The following is a 20,294-nucleotide window of genomic DNA, read 5'->3' as shown; positions in this document are numbered from 1 at the left end:
GGTAGTACATAAAAACATTTTCAATACTACATGTCAGTCAATACATCTTAGCATCAGTTTATGCTTCAGCTAATTAGGCATCAAATTATGGAGAGGACTGCTTCAGGGCAGCACAGTGGCACAGTGGTTAGCAATGTTGCCCCACAGCACCAGGGACCCAGGTTTGATTCTGGTCTTGGGTGGAGTTTGCATGTTCTCACCATGTCTGTGTGGGTTTCCTCAGAGTGCTCCGATTTCCACCCACAATTCAAAGATGTGTGGGTTAGGTTGATGGGCCATGCTAAATTGTCCCTTAGTGTGCCAAGATGTATAGGTTAGGGGGATGAGCCGGGGGAATATGTGGGGTTACAGGATATGGCCTGGGTGGGATGCTCTGTCAGAGAGTTGGTGCAGACCCGATGGGCTGAATGGCCTCCTTCTGCACTGAAGAGATTCTATGGCTATGCCATAATGAGATGCCCTGTAAGAGTTGGCATGTGAGTAATATGTTTTGTTGGTTTTATCTTTACTATTCTGACACACACAGGTCAAAATATGATGGGTCAGAAATTGTTGCAATGACAGTTTTGATGGCGAATGGGACTGCCACGCTCATAGTTGATATCTCTGAACATTTCCGTTGCAACCTCCTGGAATGTCAATTCAGTAACGGAGCAGCAATGTGCATGCTGCAGCTGGCAACATCCCAATAGCTCATCTACCTGGACAATTACAGGAAAGAATAGTGAAAGAAGCTGAGAGAATGACAGAGAAAGAAAGAGAGCAGGAGTCAGAATAAAGGCAGAAAAGAAAGTAGCTAAGAGAGAAAAAAGAGACAGAAAGAAAAAGTGAGACAAAATTTAAAAATAAGCAGGAGAGGAGGACATTGTAACTCATTTGTATTCAAAACTTGTTGTACAAGTCCTTGGGAAATTGGCGAGTGAATGAGAGTATGTGTCCGAAACATACAAACATTCTTGGATCACCCAGTGGCTATTCCAATTATAGGAATTGTTAAATGAAGAGATACATTCGTGTAAGAAATCACAAATAGAATCACACAAAATGACAGGAAAGCAATTTACATGTTAACCAGTGAGCACGCAATTTACAGCCATGCCATATTTTCACAGTCGAGAAATATATTTCTATTTATCACCGAGGAACTGCAAGACACGAAAAGACAATTTCCATCTTGTCCCCCATCCTTGTCGGTGCATAATGCAGTGCAATAATGGAGCTGTTTATTAATGGTAGCAATCAATCTCTATCAATTCATCAGATCCAGGTATAAGGTGAGGAAAATCCCAGTGAAGAGTTTGGGGAACCATTGATCCAAATACAGCTATTTCCAGAAAGGGTAGAATATGATGGGGGTGGAAGTGGGAACCTGAATGCTCCCGCGTATTCAAATAGAGAATGTGAACAAACGCGAGCAAAGAACATGATAAGAAAAGGTGACTCATTTCCGTCTTCTGTTCATTGTCAAATAATAGATACAGGAAATGAACTGTATGTTTCTGAATGTTTTTTTTAAAAAGGTGAAAAGTAGCCACATTTACAGTATATTTGATAATGTCAAATGGCTACTTGCTTTACAAGACTTCTGCAAAGCACAAATGATTAGTGGGGAGGGGACTATGGTTACATTCTTCATGATATATGTTAGACGATCCTCAGTGCCTTAGTGGACTTTTGACATACCCAGTGTTCTTTGGTGTACACCTTCACCTAGTACCTGTTCATGTGACTGAGCACAGTGGTTAGCACGGCTTCCTCACAGCGCCAGGAACCCAGGTTCAACTCCGGCCTCGGCTGACTGTCTGTATGGAGTTTGCACATTCTCCCTATGTCTGTGTGGCTTTGCACTGGGTGCTCCAGTTTCCTCCCATAGTCCAAAGATGTGCGGGTTAGGTTGATTGGCCATGCTAAATTGCCCCTTAGGGTCAGGAGGATTAGCAGGGTAAACACCTGGAAAGGGCCTGGGTGGGGTTGTTGTCAGTGCAGGCTCAATGGGCCGAATGGCCTCTTTCTACACGATAGGGATTCTATGACTATTTTTTTTATTATTACTGCCACAAGTAGGCTTACATTAACACTGCAATGAAGTTACTGTGAAATTCCCACTTGTAACTCACTGAGGGAAATCATAAGATTTATCCAACTTTTATCGCTCCGAGATCCATATAATAGAACCAATCCACCACCATGACTTTGTCCACTTAGAATTGATGCATCTAACTAAAACTTAGGATTCTTATTATTTTACAAAGCTCCCCTCGCCCCAAAAGATAGATTGCATTTCTAACTGTAATTATGTTTTGTTTCCACAGCCAAGCTAGCAATCTGCTGAAGGAGGCCGAGTGAAGTCAGTATGTGGAGTTGTGGAGGTTCTAATGGAACAGTGAACGGTGTGGACCAGCAGTTCTGCTACGACCTGGGACTGGTCTTTTCCATCCTCTCCATCATTTACCTCATCATCTGCTTCCCTTTCAGTATCTGCTACAACTCCCTGCTCATCCTGGTCAACCTGTACAACAAGCCAGCAATGACCATGCCCGACGTTTACTTTGTCAACATCGCAATCGCGGGCCTCATCCTCAGCCTTGTGGCCCTGGTACAGCTGCTGGGCCCCGACAATCCGCAGTGGGCCGTGTGGAACTTCAACAGAGAGGTCTACATCACCTTGCTCATACTGTTTAACATCTCCGCTCTGGTGATCATGTACTCGACCACTTTGCTCAGCTTGGACTACTACATCGAGCAAGCTTTGCCAAGAACTTACATGTCCAGTGTCTACAACACCAAGCACGTCTGTGGGTTCATCTGGGGAGGGGCCGTGCTTACCAGCTTCTCATCTCTTCTACTCTACGTGTGCAGCCATGTCCCCAAGATAATCGAGTGCTCAAAGATACAGAATAAAGAGGTGGCAGACACCATCATGGTTTTTATTGGCTTCTTTGTGCCCGCTATTGCAGTGCTCTATGCCTTAATCCTGATTCTCCGAATACGGAACCAGTCCACCCCTCTCGATCAAGATTCTGCCAGGCTAGATCCTTCTACGCACAAGCTGCTGGTGGCTACAGTCTGTACACAGTTTATATTGTGGACCCCTTATTACATGACACTGTTAGTTCACATCACATTTAACCCGAAGGGATCAGACTTGATAACGCAGTATCACATTTACTATTTTGTTAAGGGCTTATCGAAGCTGCTGGCTTATTCCTGCAGTTTTGTCATACCACTGCTCTACACTTACATGCACAAGAACTTCACCAACAAACTGAGACAGCTCGTCAGAAAACTGGATTGTCGGACTGAAGGATGTGCTCACCAGCACTCAGAGGTTCAGCAGCAAGTCTTTTTGAGTTAAGGCTCCTTCAAAAGGTGTACGTCTTCACAAATCAAGGTGGAACAACAAAAATATTGACATTAGCTATTGCAGAAGGGGGTCCAATTCCATTCTAATGGGAGCCCTGTAGGCAGTAGAGATCCGAAACCATTTCATGGTACAACATTGCACTGGCCTTTATTAACCAATTCCCTAATCTCACTACTCAGTCCAGCAATGGAATATATTCCTAAATGTTCTTAACATTTCATAGCATCCGAAGCCATGTCAGCAGCCAGTGGAACGTGCAAGCTCTAGAAACGGTGGAACCAAATCATCAGGCTTGCCTGCATCAGACCCAGCCAAAGCATTCTGCTTGGCCGAGTAACAAAACAAAAACGACCACCGGAGCGTCAGGCCTTGAATCCAAAGGTCCGCTCTTTGCATATCCCAAAGTAACAGGAATGGCTGATGGTGGTCACAAGAGCCAAGAATGTTTCCATTTGTGATAGGCTGCTCCGATCGTGGTGGCCTGTGAACTCTAGCCGCCATCCTGAGTGTTACTCAACTGAAGCTGACCAACTGAACGATTTCTTTTTGCGCCTGGAAGGAAATCTTTGCTGAGAGTCCCGTCAAAGTGTAAATGTCACTCAGCACGAGACTTGTTCCAAGGCCTGTGGATTACTCTCAGTAAACTGTTGGGAAACCTTCAGCCACCGTGATGTAAACGGGATCGGTCAATTTTTGGGAGGCAAGTTACAACGCACATCTCCACAACTGAGCCTCTTCAGACACCTCAAAGCTGACAATATCCCAAAAGGCTTCACACATGGACAAATGTACCATTTCTCACTGCTGCCATTCCGTCTGATCACAGTGTGGTGTCATCATTAGCTAATGTGTGAATGGTAATCTTGGTTTTGTAGATATATAGCTATCTCCACAGTTCCTAGATCAAACACAACAGTACAAAATAGTTCAATGCTATTTATTGTCATTGCTTTGTAAATAAAAGAGTTATATCCGAAAGCTTACAGCAAACTGGTTTGTCCAAAGATTGTTTCACCTGACACTACAACCCGACATAATTCAGATACAACATTTTTTTTAAAAATTGCAGAATGCAATTAGAATTTTCATTAAAAATGCAAGTGAATGCAATTAGAATTTTCATTAAAAATGCAAGTGATTGACTGGAGCAATGAGTTGTAGCATCGTCCAGGCCTGGGATTGATACCACTAGCAATAGAAAGAAAGTGCAGTCCTAGGAAGATAAGTTTGAAACCACCTTAATCTAGTTCTCAATCAATATGAATAAAGCATTGTCCATTATTTAGATTCACTAGCTGTCTCACACACAGGGACGGCTGGTACAGAGGGGGATTAGAAACTTCACACTGGTCTAATAGGGCCACCATGAACCTACCACTGCTACACCCAACCAGAGCAGAATGCCCATTGGTGATGGGGGGGGGGGGGGGGGCGGGGGGGGGGGGGGGATGAAATGGAAAATGCTTCATTCTCTAGCCCATTGAAGTCATGAATTTCACCATTTTTATCAACATTAGTATTAGCTTCGTGGGCTGGATTCTATCAGCCCTTTGCAGACATAAAATGGCATGGGGATGGGATTGGAAGGGAGTTACTTACCTGTCACCACGCCATCTTGCGAGCAACAGGGAAGGTGACAGATAGCCCATCTGTCCAGAAGCTAATTTTTAAAAATTCTTTCATGGGATGTGAGCATTTTGTTATCACTTTGTCCAATTTGGGGTTTCCTCCCACCACTGCTAGTGGGGGCCCTCCACCAAGTGGGCAGGCTACCCAGGTTTATCTGGTAGTCACCTGGTGGTCTCCAGACAGGGCCATCCTATTCAGGTACTCTTTGGCCCATGGAGGACACCCCCTCCCCTGGTTTTCCCCATGGCCTGCCCTCACCAACTTGCCCCACTCTTCCTCGCTGGGAGCTGCCCTGGTGCCCATCCCCCAAAGTCCCCGCTTCCCTGGTTGGGAGAGCAGTATCCTTCCGAAATGTCCTACTCTCCCAAGTGCAATCCCAACAGTGGCCACCACTCTTGATGGCGCTGCTGAGCTGCCAATCCTCCAATTGGCAAGCAGCTTTTGGAGCTGGGTGGCTGACAACAACCAATTAGCTGGCTTCTGCCTGTAAAATGAAGCTCCCAGTCCCACGGTTGATGGTGGAGTCAACCTCCCACCCGTTCTCAAGCCTGTCGACAGTACTCTGCTGCAATAACCTGGTGTTGTTAAACTTCTTGCAATGACTAAAACCAGCTCCACGTCACTCACACAGAAGTCAATGAAAGGGTTCACCGCAAAAGCAAATGACAAGTGTTCTTGCAAGCTTCAGTTAGTATCATCACTGCAATTGCAGTGTTGTCAATGTATTTGTACAATATTCTATCAGGAGGAGCAGAGAAATGTACACCAATATGGCTTAAAGGCATGCTATAGGCTTCTTATGAGACTTTCTCACGGGTTCAATTGCCTGAGCTGGCCAACAGAGGCAGACCCAGTGCCACTACTTACTCCCCCACCAGCCCCCCATGTCAAACTGCTCAAAATCATAGAATCATAGAATCCCTACAATGCAGAAGAAAGCTACTCGACCCATCAAGCCTGCACCAACAACATTCCCACCCAGGCCCTATCCGGGCATCACAGTGGTTAGCACTACTGCCACACTGCGTCAGGGACCCGGGTTCGATTCCCGGTTTGGTTCACTGTCTGTGCGGAGTCTGCATGTTCTCTCCGTATCTACATAGGTTTCCTCCAGGTGCTCCAGTTTCCTCCCCCAGTCCAAAAGATGTGCTAGTTAGGTGCATTGGCCATGCTAAATTCTCCCTCCGTGTACCCTAACAGGCGCTGGAATGTGGCAACTAGGGGATTTTCACAGTAACTTCATTGCAGTATTAATGCAAGCCTACTTGGGACACTAATAAACATTAAAACTTAACCCCATGTGTTTTCCCTGCTGGTCCCCCTGACACTAAGGGGCAACTTAGCATGGCCAATCCAATCCATCTAACCCACACATCTTTGGACAGTGGGAAAAACCAGAGCAGACATGGGGAGAACATGCAAACTCCATATAGACAGTGACATAAGCCAGGAATCGAACCCGGGTCCATGGCATTGTGAGGCAGCAGTGCTAACCACGGTGCTGCCCCAAAATGCTCTCTCCAATACAATCCTTGTTGGAAAGGGCACTATGTGTATGGTCTTCACTGTCCAAGTGAGCACGAGGTATAAACATTTCATATGTGCTGTGAAACTTCACTGACATCCCAGTGACAGCACTGTCAACCAGAATTGCTAAATTATCTATCCTGACAGTACATGAACTATTGATTAAATTTCAAGCTCAGACAAGTGCAAATGAAGACAACATTACTCATAGTTGTTACAATCCTGTAACCTTGGCCTATGATGTTTGAGATAAATGCCACTGGCACATTGTGAGTTAGATTTCAGGCTGTCACCACAAGAGTAGCCAGCTCTGTACTGCGCTCGGACTATTAATCAAAGATTTCAATTTTCATTCTCCAAACTGCATAGCTATGGTTTTATGGCAATGAAACATTAATTTAAAAATGATACAAACACTTGTTGCTCTGAAATTACCCACAAGTTTTATGTTTGAGAGATTGCTCTGAAACTTTTCACTGGAATTAAATTCACAGTAGCGGCATGGTGGCACAGTAGTTAGCACTGCTGCTTCACAGCGCCAGGTACCCGGGTTCGATTCCCGGCTTGGGTCACTGTTTGTGCGGAGTCTGCATGTTCTCCCCATGTCTGCGTGGGTTTCCTCCGGGTGCTCCGATTTCCTCCCACAGTACCAAAGATGTGCGGCTTAGGTTGACTTCCCATGCTAAATTGACCCTAGTGTCAGAGGGGAAAGTGGCAGGGTAAAGATGTGGGGTTACAGGCACAGGGTGGGATTGTTGTCGCTGCAGGCTTGATGGGGACTGTAGGGATTCTGTGGTTCTAATGGAGTTCTGCAACTTAGTGGATCGAGGGATCACAGCAGCGAAGGTGGAACTGCTAATCGATTGTATTTTCCACAAATACAAAAAGCAAATTACTGCGGATGCTGGAATCTGAAACAAAAACAGAAAATGCTGGATAATCTCAGCAGGTCTGGCAGCATCTGTGGAGAGAGAAACAGGAGTTTCTGTTTCAGGCTGATGTCCTGGCTTCAGAAGTGGGAACAGTTAATGGGAAGCAGGGCACAAAGTTGTTTTCTGGCAGCCAGTCTGTGAGGTCACATTTTCTACCCATTTCACCAAGACCTGAGCTCTCACACATCCTCCCAATTCATCCTCCAAGCATCCACTTTTCAAGACAGCAGTCCATTCATAGCCCAGGTTGATTGCATCCCTGCCTTCCATTTACACGTTTGCATTTCAGTCACAATTCCTGCCGTTGGGAGTCTGTGCTGATTTTCTTTTTTCTCCCTCCAGCCCGAGAATTTTAGGAGTGGAGAAGTGTTGGGTGCCCAAACACCCACAACGACAACTTGTAGCAAACAAAAGTTTATTCACTAGCTGTGCAGCTACTTCATGCTTGTACTCTGCCCACTTTCCCGGGGAGAACGCCTGCGCTCTGACACACGACCCCTTTTAAGTCATCAAGTGACTGCTTGATCTACAAGGAGCAGTGATAGTGAGACCCCACTATAATGGGGTCCACATTTTCTTTTATTCATTCATAAGATGTGGGTGTCACTGGCTGGGCCAACATTTATTGTCAACCGCATTGTCCTCGAGAAGGCGGTGGTGAGCTGCCTTCTTGAACTTTTGCTGACTTTTGCCTTGTAAACTGTGGATAGGCTTTGGGGAGCCAGGAATTGAGTTACTCGCCCCCCAATCTCAGACTCTGACATGCTCTTATAGCCACAGTATTTATATGGCTAGTCCAGTTCAGTTTCTGTTCAATGGCATGCCCCAGGATGACTTCAGTTTTGCTAGGGCTCTTTGATGCCACATTTGGTCAAATAGTGCCTTGTTGCCCAGTCACTCTCACCTTACCTCTGGCATTCAGCTCTTTTGTCCATGCTTAAACCAAGGCTGTAATAAGGTCAGGAGCTGAGTGACCCTGGCAGAACTCAAACTTATAGAGTCAGTGGGCAGGCTGTGAAGGAAGTGTCACTTGCTAGCACTGTTGAGGACCCCAAGGATAGACTGATGACTCGTATTCGATTTGTCCTGCTTTGTGTGTACAGGACATACCTAGGCAATTTTCCACGTTGCTGGGTAGACGCCAGTGTTGTAGCTGTACTGGGAACAGCTTGGCTATTGATGCAGCAGGTTCTAGAGCACACGCCTTCAGTACTATTAGCGGAATATTGTTAGAGCACATAACCTTTGCAGTGTCTAGTGCCTTCAGCCATTTCTTATCATGTGGAGTGAATTGAATTGGCTGAAGACTGACACCGGTGATGATGGGGTCCTCCAGAGGAGGCCGAGATGGATCATCCACTCGGTACTTCTGGCTTAGGATTATTGCAAACAATTCAGCCTTATCTTTTGTATTGATGTGCTAGACTCCCCCATCATTGAGGATGGGGATGTTTCTGGAGCCTCGTCCCCCAGTGAGTTGTTTAATTGTCCACCACCGTTCATAACTGGATGTGGCAGGACTGCAGAGCCTAGTTCTGTCTATCACTTGCTGCTTATGCTGTTTGGCACACAAGTAGTCCTGTGTTGTGTAGCTTCATCAAGCTGAAACCTCATTTTTAGGTGTGCCTGATGTTGCTCCTGGCATGCGCTCCTGCACTCTTCATTGAACCAGGGTTAATCCCCTGGTTTGGTGGTAATGGTAGAGAGGGGGATATGCTGGGCCATGAGGTTACAGATTGTGGTCGAGTACAATTCTGCTGCTGCTGATGGCCCACAGTGCCTCATGGATGCCCAGTTTTGCTGGATCTGTTCAAAATCTATCCCATTTAGCACGGTGGTAATGCCACACAATACAGTGGAGGATATGCTCATTGTGAAGACAGGACTTTGTCTCCACAAAGACTGTGCGGTGGTCACTCCTACTGGTACTATTGATACTCTTATGGACAGACACATTTGCGGCAGGCAGGTTGGTGAGAATGAGGTCAAGTACGTTTGTCCCTCTTGTTGGTTCCCTCACCACCTGCAACAGAGCGAGCCTAGTGTGGTGAACCATAGATGGTTATCACTATGGGTACTGAACCATAGATGGTTACCACTATGGGTACTGAACCATAGATGGTTACCACTATGGGTACTTGTACATATGTTACTCTTGTTACTGTTGGGGTTAGGGTTGGGGTATTCCACCTGTTGGTATTGTTCTGTGGTACACTCCGTTTGGCTCCGCCTTCCTATAGGAGTATAAAGGTCACTGCACTTCCTAGTGACCCCTCAGTCTGGGATTGTATTGTTAAGCAGTATGCTCTATTCTTGTTGCTAATAAAAGCCTTTATTCCCGGGTACGATCGAGCCTCCCGAGTGGATTAATCGCGCATCACCTAGCAACCATGTCCTTTAGGTCTCAGCTAGCTCAGTCTGTGGTGGTTCTTCCGAGCCATTCTTGGTGATGGACATTGATATGACAACCGACAATAGTTTCATCATTTGACTTTTAATTCCAGATGGTAATTGAATTCAAGTTCCACCCTCCACCATGGTGGGATTTGAACCCCGGTCCCCAGAGCATTTCCCTGGGGCAATTTTTACCCTTGGTTTACAAGTGCAGTGACAGAACCACCACGTCTCTCCTGACATCCTGTAATGATCCTGTTTTTTTGAACAGTCTCAACAAGGCCAATCTAGCCTCATAACTGAAGTTTCTCATCCCTGGAAGCATTCTTATAAACCTCTTCCGCACTCTCTCCAATGTGTTCACATCCATCCTATAGTGCGACACCCAGAACTGTGCACAATATACAGCTGAGTGGCTGAGGTCTAATTATTGCTATAACTGCAATCTCCAAAACTACCAAAGAACATCACAACAGAGTCAGTGCAGGCCCTGTCCTGTGGATCTCTTTTAGTAAAGTCATGTAGCACAGTTCTGGAGGTAACGATTGTTCTGTCAATGACATGGCATCAGTGGAATGCCTTTCCCAACACCAGTGTGTACTGATTTTTATTCTGCAAATTTGCTTGAGCAGGTTATTTCTTATGTTAACATGTGGGGGCGAAGGTGGATTTGATAAGACACGGGTCAGCGAGGAGGCTCTGGTTCCGAGGCCAGGTGTCACAACAACAAACTGCATTAATCTAGCGCCTATAACATCAGAAAGTGTACCAAGGCACTTCACTGATATAACACTGACACCAAGCTCACAGGGGGAGATGGAAAGGGCTAGAGTTTGGGCTCCAACTAGGGCCAAAATGGAAGGCAGCTGGAAGCTAAAAACAGCTGTGTCAGCTGGACTGGTTTGCCAACTCCATCCTGCCTCCAGGCCATGTTCGTGGAGGGGAGTTTGGGGGCCAGCAGGGCTACCCGATTGCAACAATCGGACACAGTAAAGGCCACGGGACCAATTAAAGGAGGCTTTTCCAGTCTGGTTTCTGCATATGGCAGGGGCCGGTTTAGGTCCCCGGAGATGACGTCCCAACAGAATTAGGCCAGGGGGCCAGTGTTTCAGTCAGCCCTAGAGGCACTCGCTGAGGTGCAGGAGCAGCCAGAGGTCACTCTCCTCCCTCCCGTCCTGCAGAGCGGGGGTCTGGCTTCAAAAGCTTTTTTTAAATTTATGATTTTAAAAGGCTGGAGAGAGTAGAGATTGGAGAGAGTAGAAAGTGCAGAAGGAGGTATTCGGCACATCGAGTCTACACCTACTCTCCAACAGAGCATCTTACCCTGGCCCCCCTCCCATGCCCGTAACCCACTTATATACCATGGCCAATCCCCCCCTAACCTGCACATCCTTGGACACTAAGGGGTAACTTACCATGGCCAAACCACATAACCCGCACATCTTTGGACTGTGGGAGGAAACCCACACAGACACGGGGAGAATGTGCAATCTCCACACTGACAGTCACCCAAGGCCAGAATTGAACCCAGGTCCCTGGCGCTGTGAGGCAACAGTGCTTACCACTGTACCACCGTGCCACCCCTACTTTTGATTGGTCTTCCATCTTTGAGAGCCACTCTGTCACCAGGCTAATCAAGAGGTCACTCCCATGAAAATCACAATGACACTGTTCCTGAAACTCCCCTCTCCTCAGCCCCCGCAGAGGGTGGGGGCACCTTCAAAATCCAGAAACAGTCGTAGCTTTTGCTATAGAGGAGGAGGGTTTAAAAGAGTGTCTTAAAAGGAGGGGAGAGAAGGAAATAAGGTGGGAATACTAGCTTAAGGTGCAGAAGGCACGAGGGTCATTTAAAAAAATTATTTATGAGTTACCAGTAGGCTTACATTAACACTGTGTGGTGAACCATCGTTGGTTCCCACCAGGTAGTACTGAGCCAGGGTCTGGCCAGTACTATGAGTCTGTATATATGTTACTGTTGGGGTTAGGGTTGGGCTGTTCTACATGTTACTGTTGGGGTTAGGGTTGGGCTGTTCTACCTGTAATATAGTTATTATGGTACATACCAGTCGGGCTCCACCTCCTGGGAGAGGTATAAAGGTCACTGCTCTGTCTGGGACCCTTCAGTCTGGGACCGTGTATTATATATGGTAGCTCTATTGTAGTAGTCAATAAAAGCCTTTATTTCCTCGAGCATCTCTAGCCTCGTGAGTTATATTGCGCATCACACTGCAATGAAGTCACTGTGAAAATCCCCTAGTCACCACACTCCGGCGCCTGTTCGGGTACGCTGAGGGAGAATTTAGCATGGCCAATGCACCTAACCAACACGTCTTTCAGACTGTGGGAGGAAAGTAGAGCACCCGGGGGAAACCCACACAGACACAGGGAGAATCTGTGGACTCTGCACAGTCACCTGAGGCCAGTATTGAACCAGTATCCCTGGCACTGTGAGGCAGCAGTGCTAACCACTGTGCCACCATGCCGCAATGGTGAAGTGAGTGACAGTGTGAGTCGCGTGGTACAACCTCATCGAGACATCAGGACTCCTCAAGTCCAGGTTAGCAGAAAAGCAGGCTGTCCCCCCAGCTAAATCCAACAAGTTGGCCTCTCTGTAATTAAGTCTGGAATTCCTTTTTAAAACTGTTATTCGAATAAATTAAGGAGTTGATCCCTTAATTCAGTTGGTGCCGTCTCCCCATCTATGGCCTCAATTGTCTGACTGATACAATACTGAGCCCTTGTAACAGTTGCCAGGGAAACAATTGCACTGCAATCTGTTCACCAGGTTCATATATAAAGGATGGATTTGTCCACCGACAGAACGACAGACCTATACTTAGCAAGCTGTAAAATGTCAGTATTAATAACCATTCCCATCACTGTCACCATGGTTAATTTTCTATTGAAGTGGACATCATAATCTCCTAGTCAGCTGAAAGATCCTGTGCCGGCCAGCCGCCTCTCCAAACGCACGCTTCACGTTCGAGTTATGAAACTTCAAATCTGATTTTGCAGTTCACAACCTCCCTTTCCACAGGAGGAAACAAAATGAAGGTTCAAAACCATAACAAGAGTCTGAAACCATTACAGGAAGGAATATGCTAACAAGACAAACTAAAGGCAGGCCCCTCATGTGGAGCACAAACGTGATGTGAAGATGCCAGTGTTGGACTGGGGTAGGCAGTCCAACGCACATCTGCGGTTAAAGTCCAACAACCTGTTGGATTTTAACCTGGTGTTGTGAGACTTATTACTGTGCCCACCCCAGTCCAATGCCGGCAACTTCACATCATGGCTACCACCGATAACCTGTTGGACGTTAACCTGGTGTTGTGAGACTTCTTACTGGAGCACAAACGTTAGCACAGAGACTGCTGGACCGAGTGGCCTGCTGTGGCATATTGTATTTACAAATTGGACACAAATCAAAGTCAAAATCTGAATAGACCTCAGTTGAAATTTTGTTTCAATAAATCTGGCAAGGCTGGTCTTTCCTTCACATGCTAAATTGGCAAAAGAATCAAAAGAAAAAAGTTTTACTGCTCATTCCATAGACAAGGACAAGGAAGAGAACGGCACATTCCTAAACCCCGACTCTCGAGGGCTTTAGAAGTTATTCTACTTTTCAAATCAAGTGTTCTGCTAAGTGAATGGATCACGAGGATCTGAGCTTCATTCCTGGGCTTTAAGACATCAGAGCTCCCAGTGACTCAGAATACAAGAGCATGAGAGAACAGATTCTCACACCGTGACAGAGAGGGAATCATCTCCCTACAAACCGAACCAATTAATAAACTCTACAGGGTCACCCTGTCAAACAATCATTTCAACTTCATGACTGCTGTGTTATCGAGTGTACAAACCCCCAGTGACGGCACGATGAGTGTGCAATGACAGCACCAAGTGTGCAAACACACAGTGACAGCACAGCGAGTGTGCAAACCCCCAGTGGCGGCATGGCAAGTGTGCAAACCCCCAGTGACGGCACGGCGAGTGTGCAAACCCCCAGTGACGGCACGGCGAGTGTGCAATGACAGTGCCAAGTGCGCAAACCCCCAGTGACAGCACGCCGAGTGTGCAAACGCACAGTGACAGCACGCCGAGTGTGCAAACGCACAGTGACAGCACGCCGAGTGGGCAAACGCACAGTGACAGCGCGCCGAGTGTGCAAACGCACAGTGACAGCACGCCGAGTGTGCAAACACACAGTGACAGCACAGCGAGTGTGCAAACGCACAGTGACAGCACGCCGAGTGTGCAAACACACAGTGACAGCACAGCGAGTGTGCAAACGCACAGTGACAGCACGCCGAGTGTGCAAACACACAGTGACAGCACAGCGAGTGTGCAAACGCACAGTGACAGCACGCCGAGTGGGCAAACGCACAGTGACAGCACGCCGAGTGGGCAAACGCACAGTGACAGCACGCCGAGTGTGCAAACGCACAGTGACAGCGCGCCGAGTGTGCAAATACAGTGACAGCACGCCGAGTGTGCAAACACACAGTGACAGCACAGCGAGTGTGCAAACGCACAGTGACAGCACGCAGAGTGTGCAAACACACAGTGACAGCACAGCGAGTGTGCAAACGCACAGTGACAGCACGCCGAGTGTGCAAACACACAGTGACAGCACGCCGAGTGTGCAAACACACAGTGACAGCACGCCGAGTGTGCAAACACACAGTGACAGCACGCCGAGTGTGCAAACACACAGTGACAGCACGCCGAGTGTGCAAACACACAGTGACAGCACGCCGAGTGCGCAAACACACAGTGACAGCATGCCGTGTGCGCAAACACACAGTGACAGCACGCCGTGTGCGCAAACACACAGTGACAGCACAGCGAGTGTGCAAACAAACCGTGACAGCACAGCGAGTGTGCAAACACACAGTGACAGCACGCCGAGTGTGCAAACACACAGTGACAGCACAGCGAGTGTGCAACACATAGTGACAGCACAGTGAGTGTGCAAACACACAGTTAGAGCACGGCAGGTGTGCAAACCGACAGTGCAGGACAAGTGTGCAAACACAAACAATCGGAGAATTATGGTGAAATACCAAGGTGAAGCTATTCTGCTAGTCTTGCACTGCTCTGATCTGTCGATGCCTCCCAATTGGGCAGATTCCCAATGCAGCATTGTATCATTCCTACTCAATACCATAAATAACCTGGAGGCCATTAGGAACTTGCATGTGGCTTCAGGGTAGCTGAATATCAAGCTTAAATCAGAAAAACAACTCAGCAGAGTTCACAAAATCCTGCTTGGCTTTGTTACAAAATCACTGCGTGCACAGATGGTATTTTAGTAAACACTGTATTGAGTGGTTAATTCTAAGCTTTGAAGTCAGTGAGATAACACAGGCCAGTGGATGTCTGCCGCACAGGCACACGGCAGCCTTGACCGCCCTAGCCTCCATTAAATCATCTGTTTTGCAAATACAATTTGTCTGCCTTGACCTTTTGCTGGTTTTATGCTCAATAGAATAGATTTAATAAATGTGTTAACCCACCCCAGAGCTTCGTACACTGACAAGAATGGGGGAGGCATGGCACGCATTGGGAATCCGGGGGTCTAGGTCAAGGTCCTAGGTCCTCCCACAAGATTCCCTAATCATTCTTTCTAATCTTTCGGATGAGCCATTAACAAGAACAAAGTGCAGGGCTCGGGGCCAGTGCAGCAACTTCTGACGGTGTTGGGATATGGTGGGTTTGGAGGGTTGTTTGGGGGTGCGGGGTGCCTGCTGCGGCCTGCAGAGTGAATGGGTCTAGCAGCAGACAGGGTAACCTGTGGCCTGTTCCTTAGTAGATTCACAACACTGATGGCGGGGTAGTAGGTTTGAGGACTTGTGTTGTTCTTCAGAAAATTAAAGATAAAAGCAATCGACTTTGTCCTTGTGAATGGCCTTGGCTCTGCCTCAGCTAGAATACTGGACTTAGTTTTATTCTACTAGCCTGCTGGAACCTGTTTTAGTCTATTGGGTGAGGTTCTGCAAAGGGTTCAGAAAATTGCCTTGTTTAAAACACCTTTGTGATCCAGATCGGCTCAAAGTAGTGTGTCCATGTCTGCGTACTTCAAGGTAGTGGAGATCAGGCATGGTGATTTGAGGTTTAGGAAATAATGACGGGAACTAGACTGCATGTATGTAGAGCAATTATTACAAATGCAGAAGTTAGGGAGCACCTGGGATCATGGTTACAAGCCATGTCTGGTCAGTTGGAAGCTCTCGAGGCTCAGAGTCTGGAGGGTATGGGTTCAAATCCCACTAAGAAGTTTAACAACACCAGGTTAAAGTCCAACAGGTTTATTTGGTAGCAAAAGCCACACAAGCTTTCGGAGCCTTAAGCCCCTTGTTAAACTTCTTACTGTGTTTACCCCAGTCCAACGCCGGCATCTCCACATCTTGACTACCATCGACACCACAAACTGCCGGCTCCAAGTGGAGAGGATCTCCAAGAAGATCACGCACATTGACGCAGATATCAAGAAGGGGCTTAAGGCTCCGAAAGCTTGTGTGGCTTTTGCTACCAAATAAACCTGTTGGACTTTAACCTGGTGTTGTTAAACTTCTTACTGTGTTTACCCCAGTCCAACGCCGGCATCTCCACTTCAAATCCCACTCCAGAGACTTGAGCATAAAAATGTAGCCTGAGACTCCAATGCAGTACTGAGGGAGTGCTGCACTGCCAGAAGTTATGCACGTCAATGTGTAAAGGCGATAAACATTTTTAAAGGATTTAAATGACTTAACTTGATGGGGGAGGGGGCTTTCAGGTGACTTATTTTGTGGTTTCTGGACAGACAGAGACAAACTAATGTTCGGACACAGCTCTGGAAAGTCATTGGAATGTAAATGATCTCTTGGAGGGCCCTCCGTCGAAGGAACATTGAAATGCAACAAATCACTTGTGGAATTAGCAGCTATTATTGTCTGGATATTCACAGAGAATGAGATACAATAATCCCCTCAAACCTCATGTCTGCAAATGTGAAATCCCACAAAGAGGGATGTGACGGAAACTAGTTTAACACAAGAAGGTGCTGTCATGCTTCTCTATTGTATGACAAATTGCTGAACCTTCAACCCATTGTATGGACAATGGAAAATGACGACACTGTTATCTCATGACAGAAACTGGCTGATGATAGGAAATACCTTATTAATCCATAGGAATGCCCCAGGAAAGTCTGAGTGGGATAGGAAGATCAGAGGGAAGCCATTTCATGCAGCAAAAGGGGGGACTCTGCCAGAAAATCCATCATAGGCACAGAAGTGGGGCTAATTGTTTTTCTCTGGCAAGATATAATGTTGCTACAGGAGCCCATCCACAGCTTCTACTGGGGCAAAGCCAGGAGCTTACTGCTGTGAGTAATAAGCAGCAGAAACCTCCAATCTCCATCATCTTCAGTGAACCGATAGACAATTCTCAGGCCTGCAACACTTCTAATTACAATCCAAAGAATCAATGCAATTGTGGTTTTTGAATGCCTTTTAAAGATATCAGTGCAAGCCCCATCTTTGGAAATCATCCTTTCTTGGGTGCCTAGTGGGTGTTTGCTGGGATTACATCTCGGGTGTTGTCAAAATAAACATCGATCCTTTCTTTTGATTTAAACTTGTAAGAGAGCCTGCTTTGTGTCTCATCTTGAAAGTCACAAGGAGTTAAAACATTCTTCACAAAAAAATACATCTTGTTGCAGTTCGTCGAGAGATAGGGAAAAAGGAGACATGATTCCCACATCGCCTCTCTGTTCGTGACACGGATGAGACATTAGATCAAGGGCAGGCTTGCTGTGGGAGCTGGGTGTCAATGATTTCATGGCACCAAATTGAGGAAAAGCAGGGGAGTTCTCCCTGGTGCCCTGGCCAATATTTATCCCTCAGTCAACATCACAAAAGCGGATTATCAAGTCATTATTTTATATCATTTTGCAAAGGCAAGCTGCATTCAATTAAATTAGTGAAAACAGTTCTCATAAAGGATATATTGGCCTTGGAGGGATTGCAGTGCTGATGCACCAGAACAAACATGGGCTAAAAGGGTGAAATTAGAAGGACAGCTTTTGAAGATTGAAAGAATTCTGTTAGCAAAGGGTATTAAGCAATACGGAACAAAGGTGGGTAAACGCATTAAGGCACAGTTCAACCATGATCCAATTGAATGGCAAACAAGCATAAGGAAATCAATTACCCTGTCTTTATGTTCCTGTGGTTTTAACCCCTTGTAACTTTAAAGATGAGACACAAAACAGACTCTCTTGCAAGTTTAAACCAAAAGAAGGGATTAACGTTTAATTTCACGACACCTGAAATGTAATCCCAACAAACACCTGCTCCTCATTCACACAAGACACATGAGAAAGGATGATTTCTCAAGATGTGGCTTGCACTGATACCTTTAAAAAGAGTTCAAAGCCACAATTCAGCTGATTTGAAATAAGGTAGCTCAATCTTTTATATTGAGTTTCATCTGCCCACAGTCTTACTTTGGATAGATTGAAATAACACAGAGAATTACATGCAAGTTAAAGCAACAGGCCATTTGGCCCAACTGATCTATGCTAACGTTTTCATAGTACGTGGATATCCAATCCAGATCAGGAAGGAGTACTTGTGTTACATCTCTGAGTTACTCTGTCATGTAAATAGATATAGAATAGTTGAGTCCCTTCAAAGAAAGACGCTAGAATCTATTTAGAGTGCAACGTGTGCCACTATACCAGAGAAAGTACCTTCAAGCAAATCCCAATTAGTGTATTTAAAATAGCCTTTTCAATTTGCACAGCAACCTATCTCAAAGGTGTGCATTCTGCGTTTTCTGTGATAATCTCAATCCATCACTGCCAAATAGCCCCAAATAGACCCACTCAGACGGACACCTGTGGGTAGCAAGGTGGCTCGCTCCAAATTACTTTGCATGAGCCTCAAAGGATTTCTCTTTTTCTCAAGAGCCTAGCAATTCAAGGAAAAGTGAGCTGCTATAAATCAATAAACCTGCATTTATCACGATTCAGGGAAAAACCATGATCCTGTGATATAAGTGAACCTGGGTATTTCAAACTGGAGGTGGATCGATGGCAAGGTTGAAAAGAAATGGACTTTTGGGCAATTTGTACTCCATTACCCAATGGAAAACAGTCCTGCCCATCAACAAATTAACCTCAGTCAATCCTTTCTTTTAAGAACAGAAGAAATAGGAGTTGGGAATACACTATCAGCCATCCGCCCCCACATTCCCCCCACCATCCCAGCCTACTCCATCATTCAATAAGATCATGACTGAGCTACCTCAGTTACACTTGCCCTCATGAACCCCATGTTCCATTATTTCCTTAGTATCCAAAAATCTGTTGACATACAAGTTTAATAAGTTTATTTATTAGTGTCACAAGTAGGCTTACATTAACACTGCAATGAAGTTACAGTGAAAGTCCCCTAGTCGCCACACTCCGGCACCTGTTCGGGTACACTGAGAGAGAATTTAGCATGGCCAATGCACCTAACCAGCATGTCTTTCAGACTGTGGGAGGAAACCGGAGCGCCCAGAGGAAACTCATGCAGACACGGGGAGAACGTGCAGACTTTACGCATACAGTGAACCAAGCTGAGAATTGAACCCGGGTCCCTGGCACTGTGAGGCAGCAGTGCTAACCACTGTGCCACCGTACTGCCCAACATATGAATGTACTGAATGACTGAGATTGGATAGCGGATCTCCTTCCCGAAAGGATGGTTGGATTTTTACAACAATCGATGACCGTTGTCATGGTCACCATTATTGAGTCTAGCTTTATATTCCAATTTATTGATTGAATATAAGTTCCAGCAGCTGGCAGGTAGAATTTGAATCCACGTTCCCAGGGCATTAGTTTGGGCTTCTGGGATTTCTGATATTAGCAGGGAACCACTCCTGGGCAAAATGCTGTGGCTCTGACAAAGGGTCATCCAGATTCGAAACGTTGGTTGTATTCTTTCTGAAGTCTCACAACACCAGGTTAAAGTTCTTTGGACTTTAACCTGGTGCTGTGAGACTTCTTACTGTTCTTACCCCAGTCCAACGCCGGCATCTCCACATCATGTATTCTTTCTGCACAGGTGTTGTCAGACCTGCTGAGATTTTACATAAAAGTCACATAGAATCAGTACAGTGCAGAAGGAGGCCATTCAGCCCATTGAGCCTGGACCATCATGGACTACTTCTTATTCTGAGACTGTGGCCGCCCATATTCGAGATTCTCCAGTCAGGGGTAACCACTACCAATACTTTTGAGCCAAGCCCCTCAAGAATTTCATATGTTTCAATCAGATCACCTTTAATTATTCTAAACTGCAGGGAATAAAGGCTGATGTATCTGGTACAATTCAGGGCAAAGAGACTGCAATTTCCTGCGATTCTCAGCACCCCGTGCTGGATTTCGACAGCTGATCTCCATTGGTGGT

At 46.2% G+C, this 20,294-nt stretch overlaps 2 protein-coding genes across 3 annotated transcripts in view; one reads left to right on the top strand and one right to left on the bottom strand.

Annotated features, from left to right (window-relative positions):
• The window catches only part of gpr146 (G protein-coupled receptor 146), a 92,669-nt gene extending 88,318 nt beyond the window's left edge, over positions 1-4,351 (top strand). For both annotated transcript variants that reach the window (XM_078240180.1, XM_078240179.1), the window contains exon 2: positions 2,313-4,351. In XM_078240180.1, the coding sequence (XP_078096306.1) occupies positions 2,354-3,355 (1,002 nt within the window). In that variant the 5' untranslated portion in view covers positions 2,313-2,353 and the 3' untranslated portion in view covers positions 3,356-4,351. The remainder of the gene's footprint in view (positions 1-2,312) is intronic.
• chlsn (cholesin) overlaps positions 1-20,294 on the bottom strand; it is a 352,112-nt gene that overhangs the window by 117,424 nt on the left and 214,394 nt on the right. The window lies entirely within an intron of this gene.

The sequence above is a fragment of the Mustelus asterias genome, chromosome 23 (assembly GCF_964213995.1).
Source record: "Mustelus asterias chromosome 23, sMusAst1.hap1.1, whole genome shotgun sequence".
In the NCBI taxonomy this organism is placed as follows: domain Eukaryota; kingdom Metazoa; phylum Chordata; class Chondrichthyes; order Carcharhiniformes; family Triakidae; genus Mustelus; species Mustelus asterias.
The sequence above is the reverse complement of the archived record's forward strand: the minus strand, read 5'-3'. Positions and strand labels throughout refer to the sequence as shown.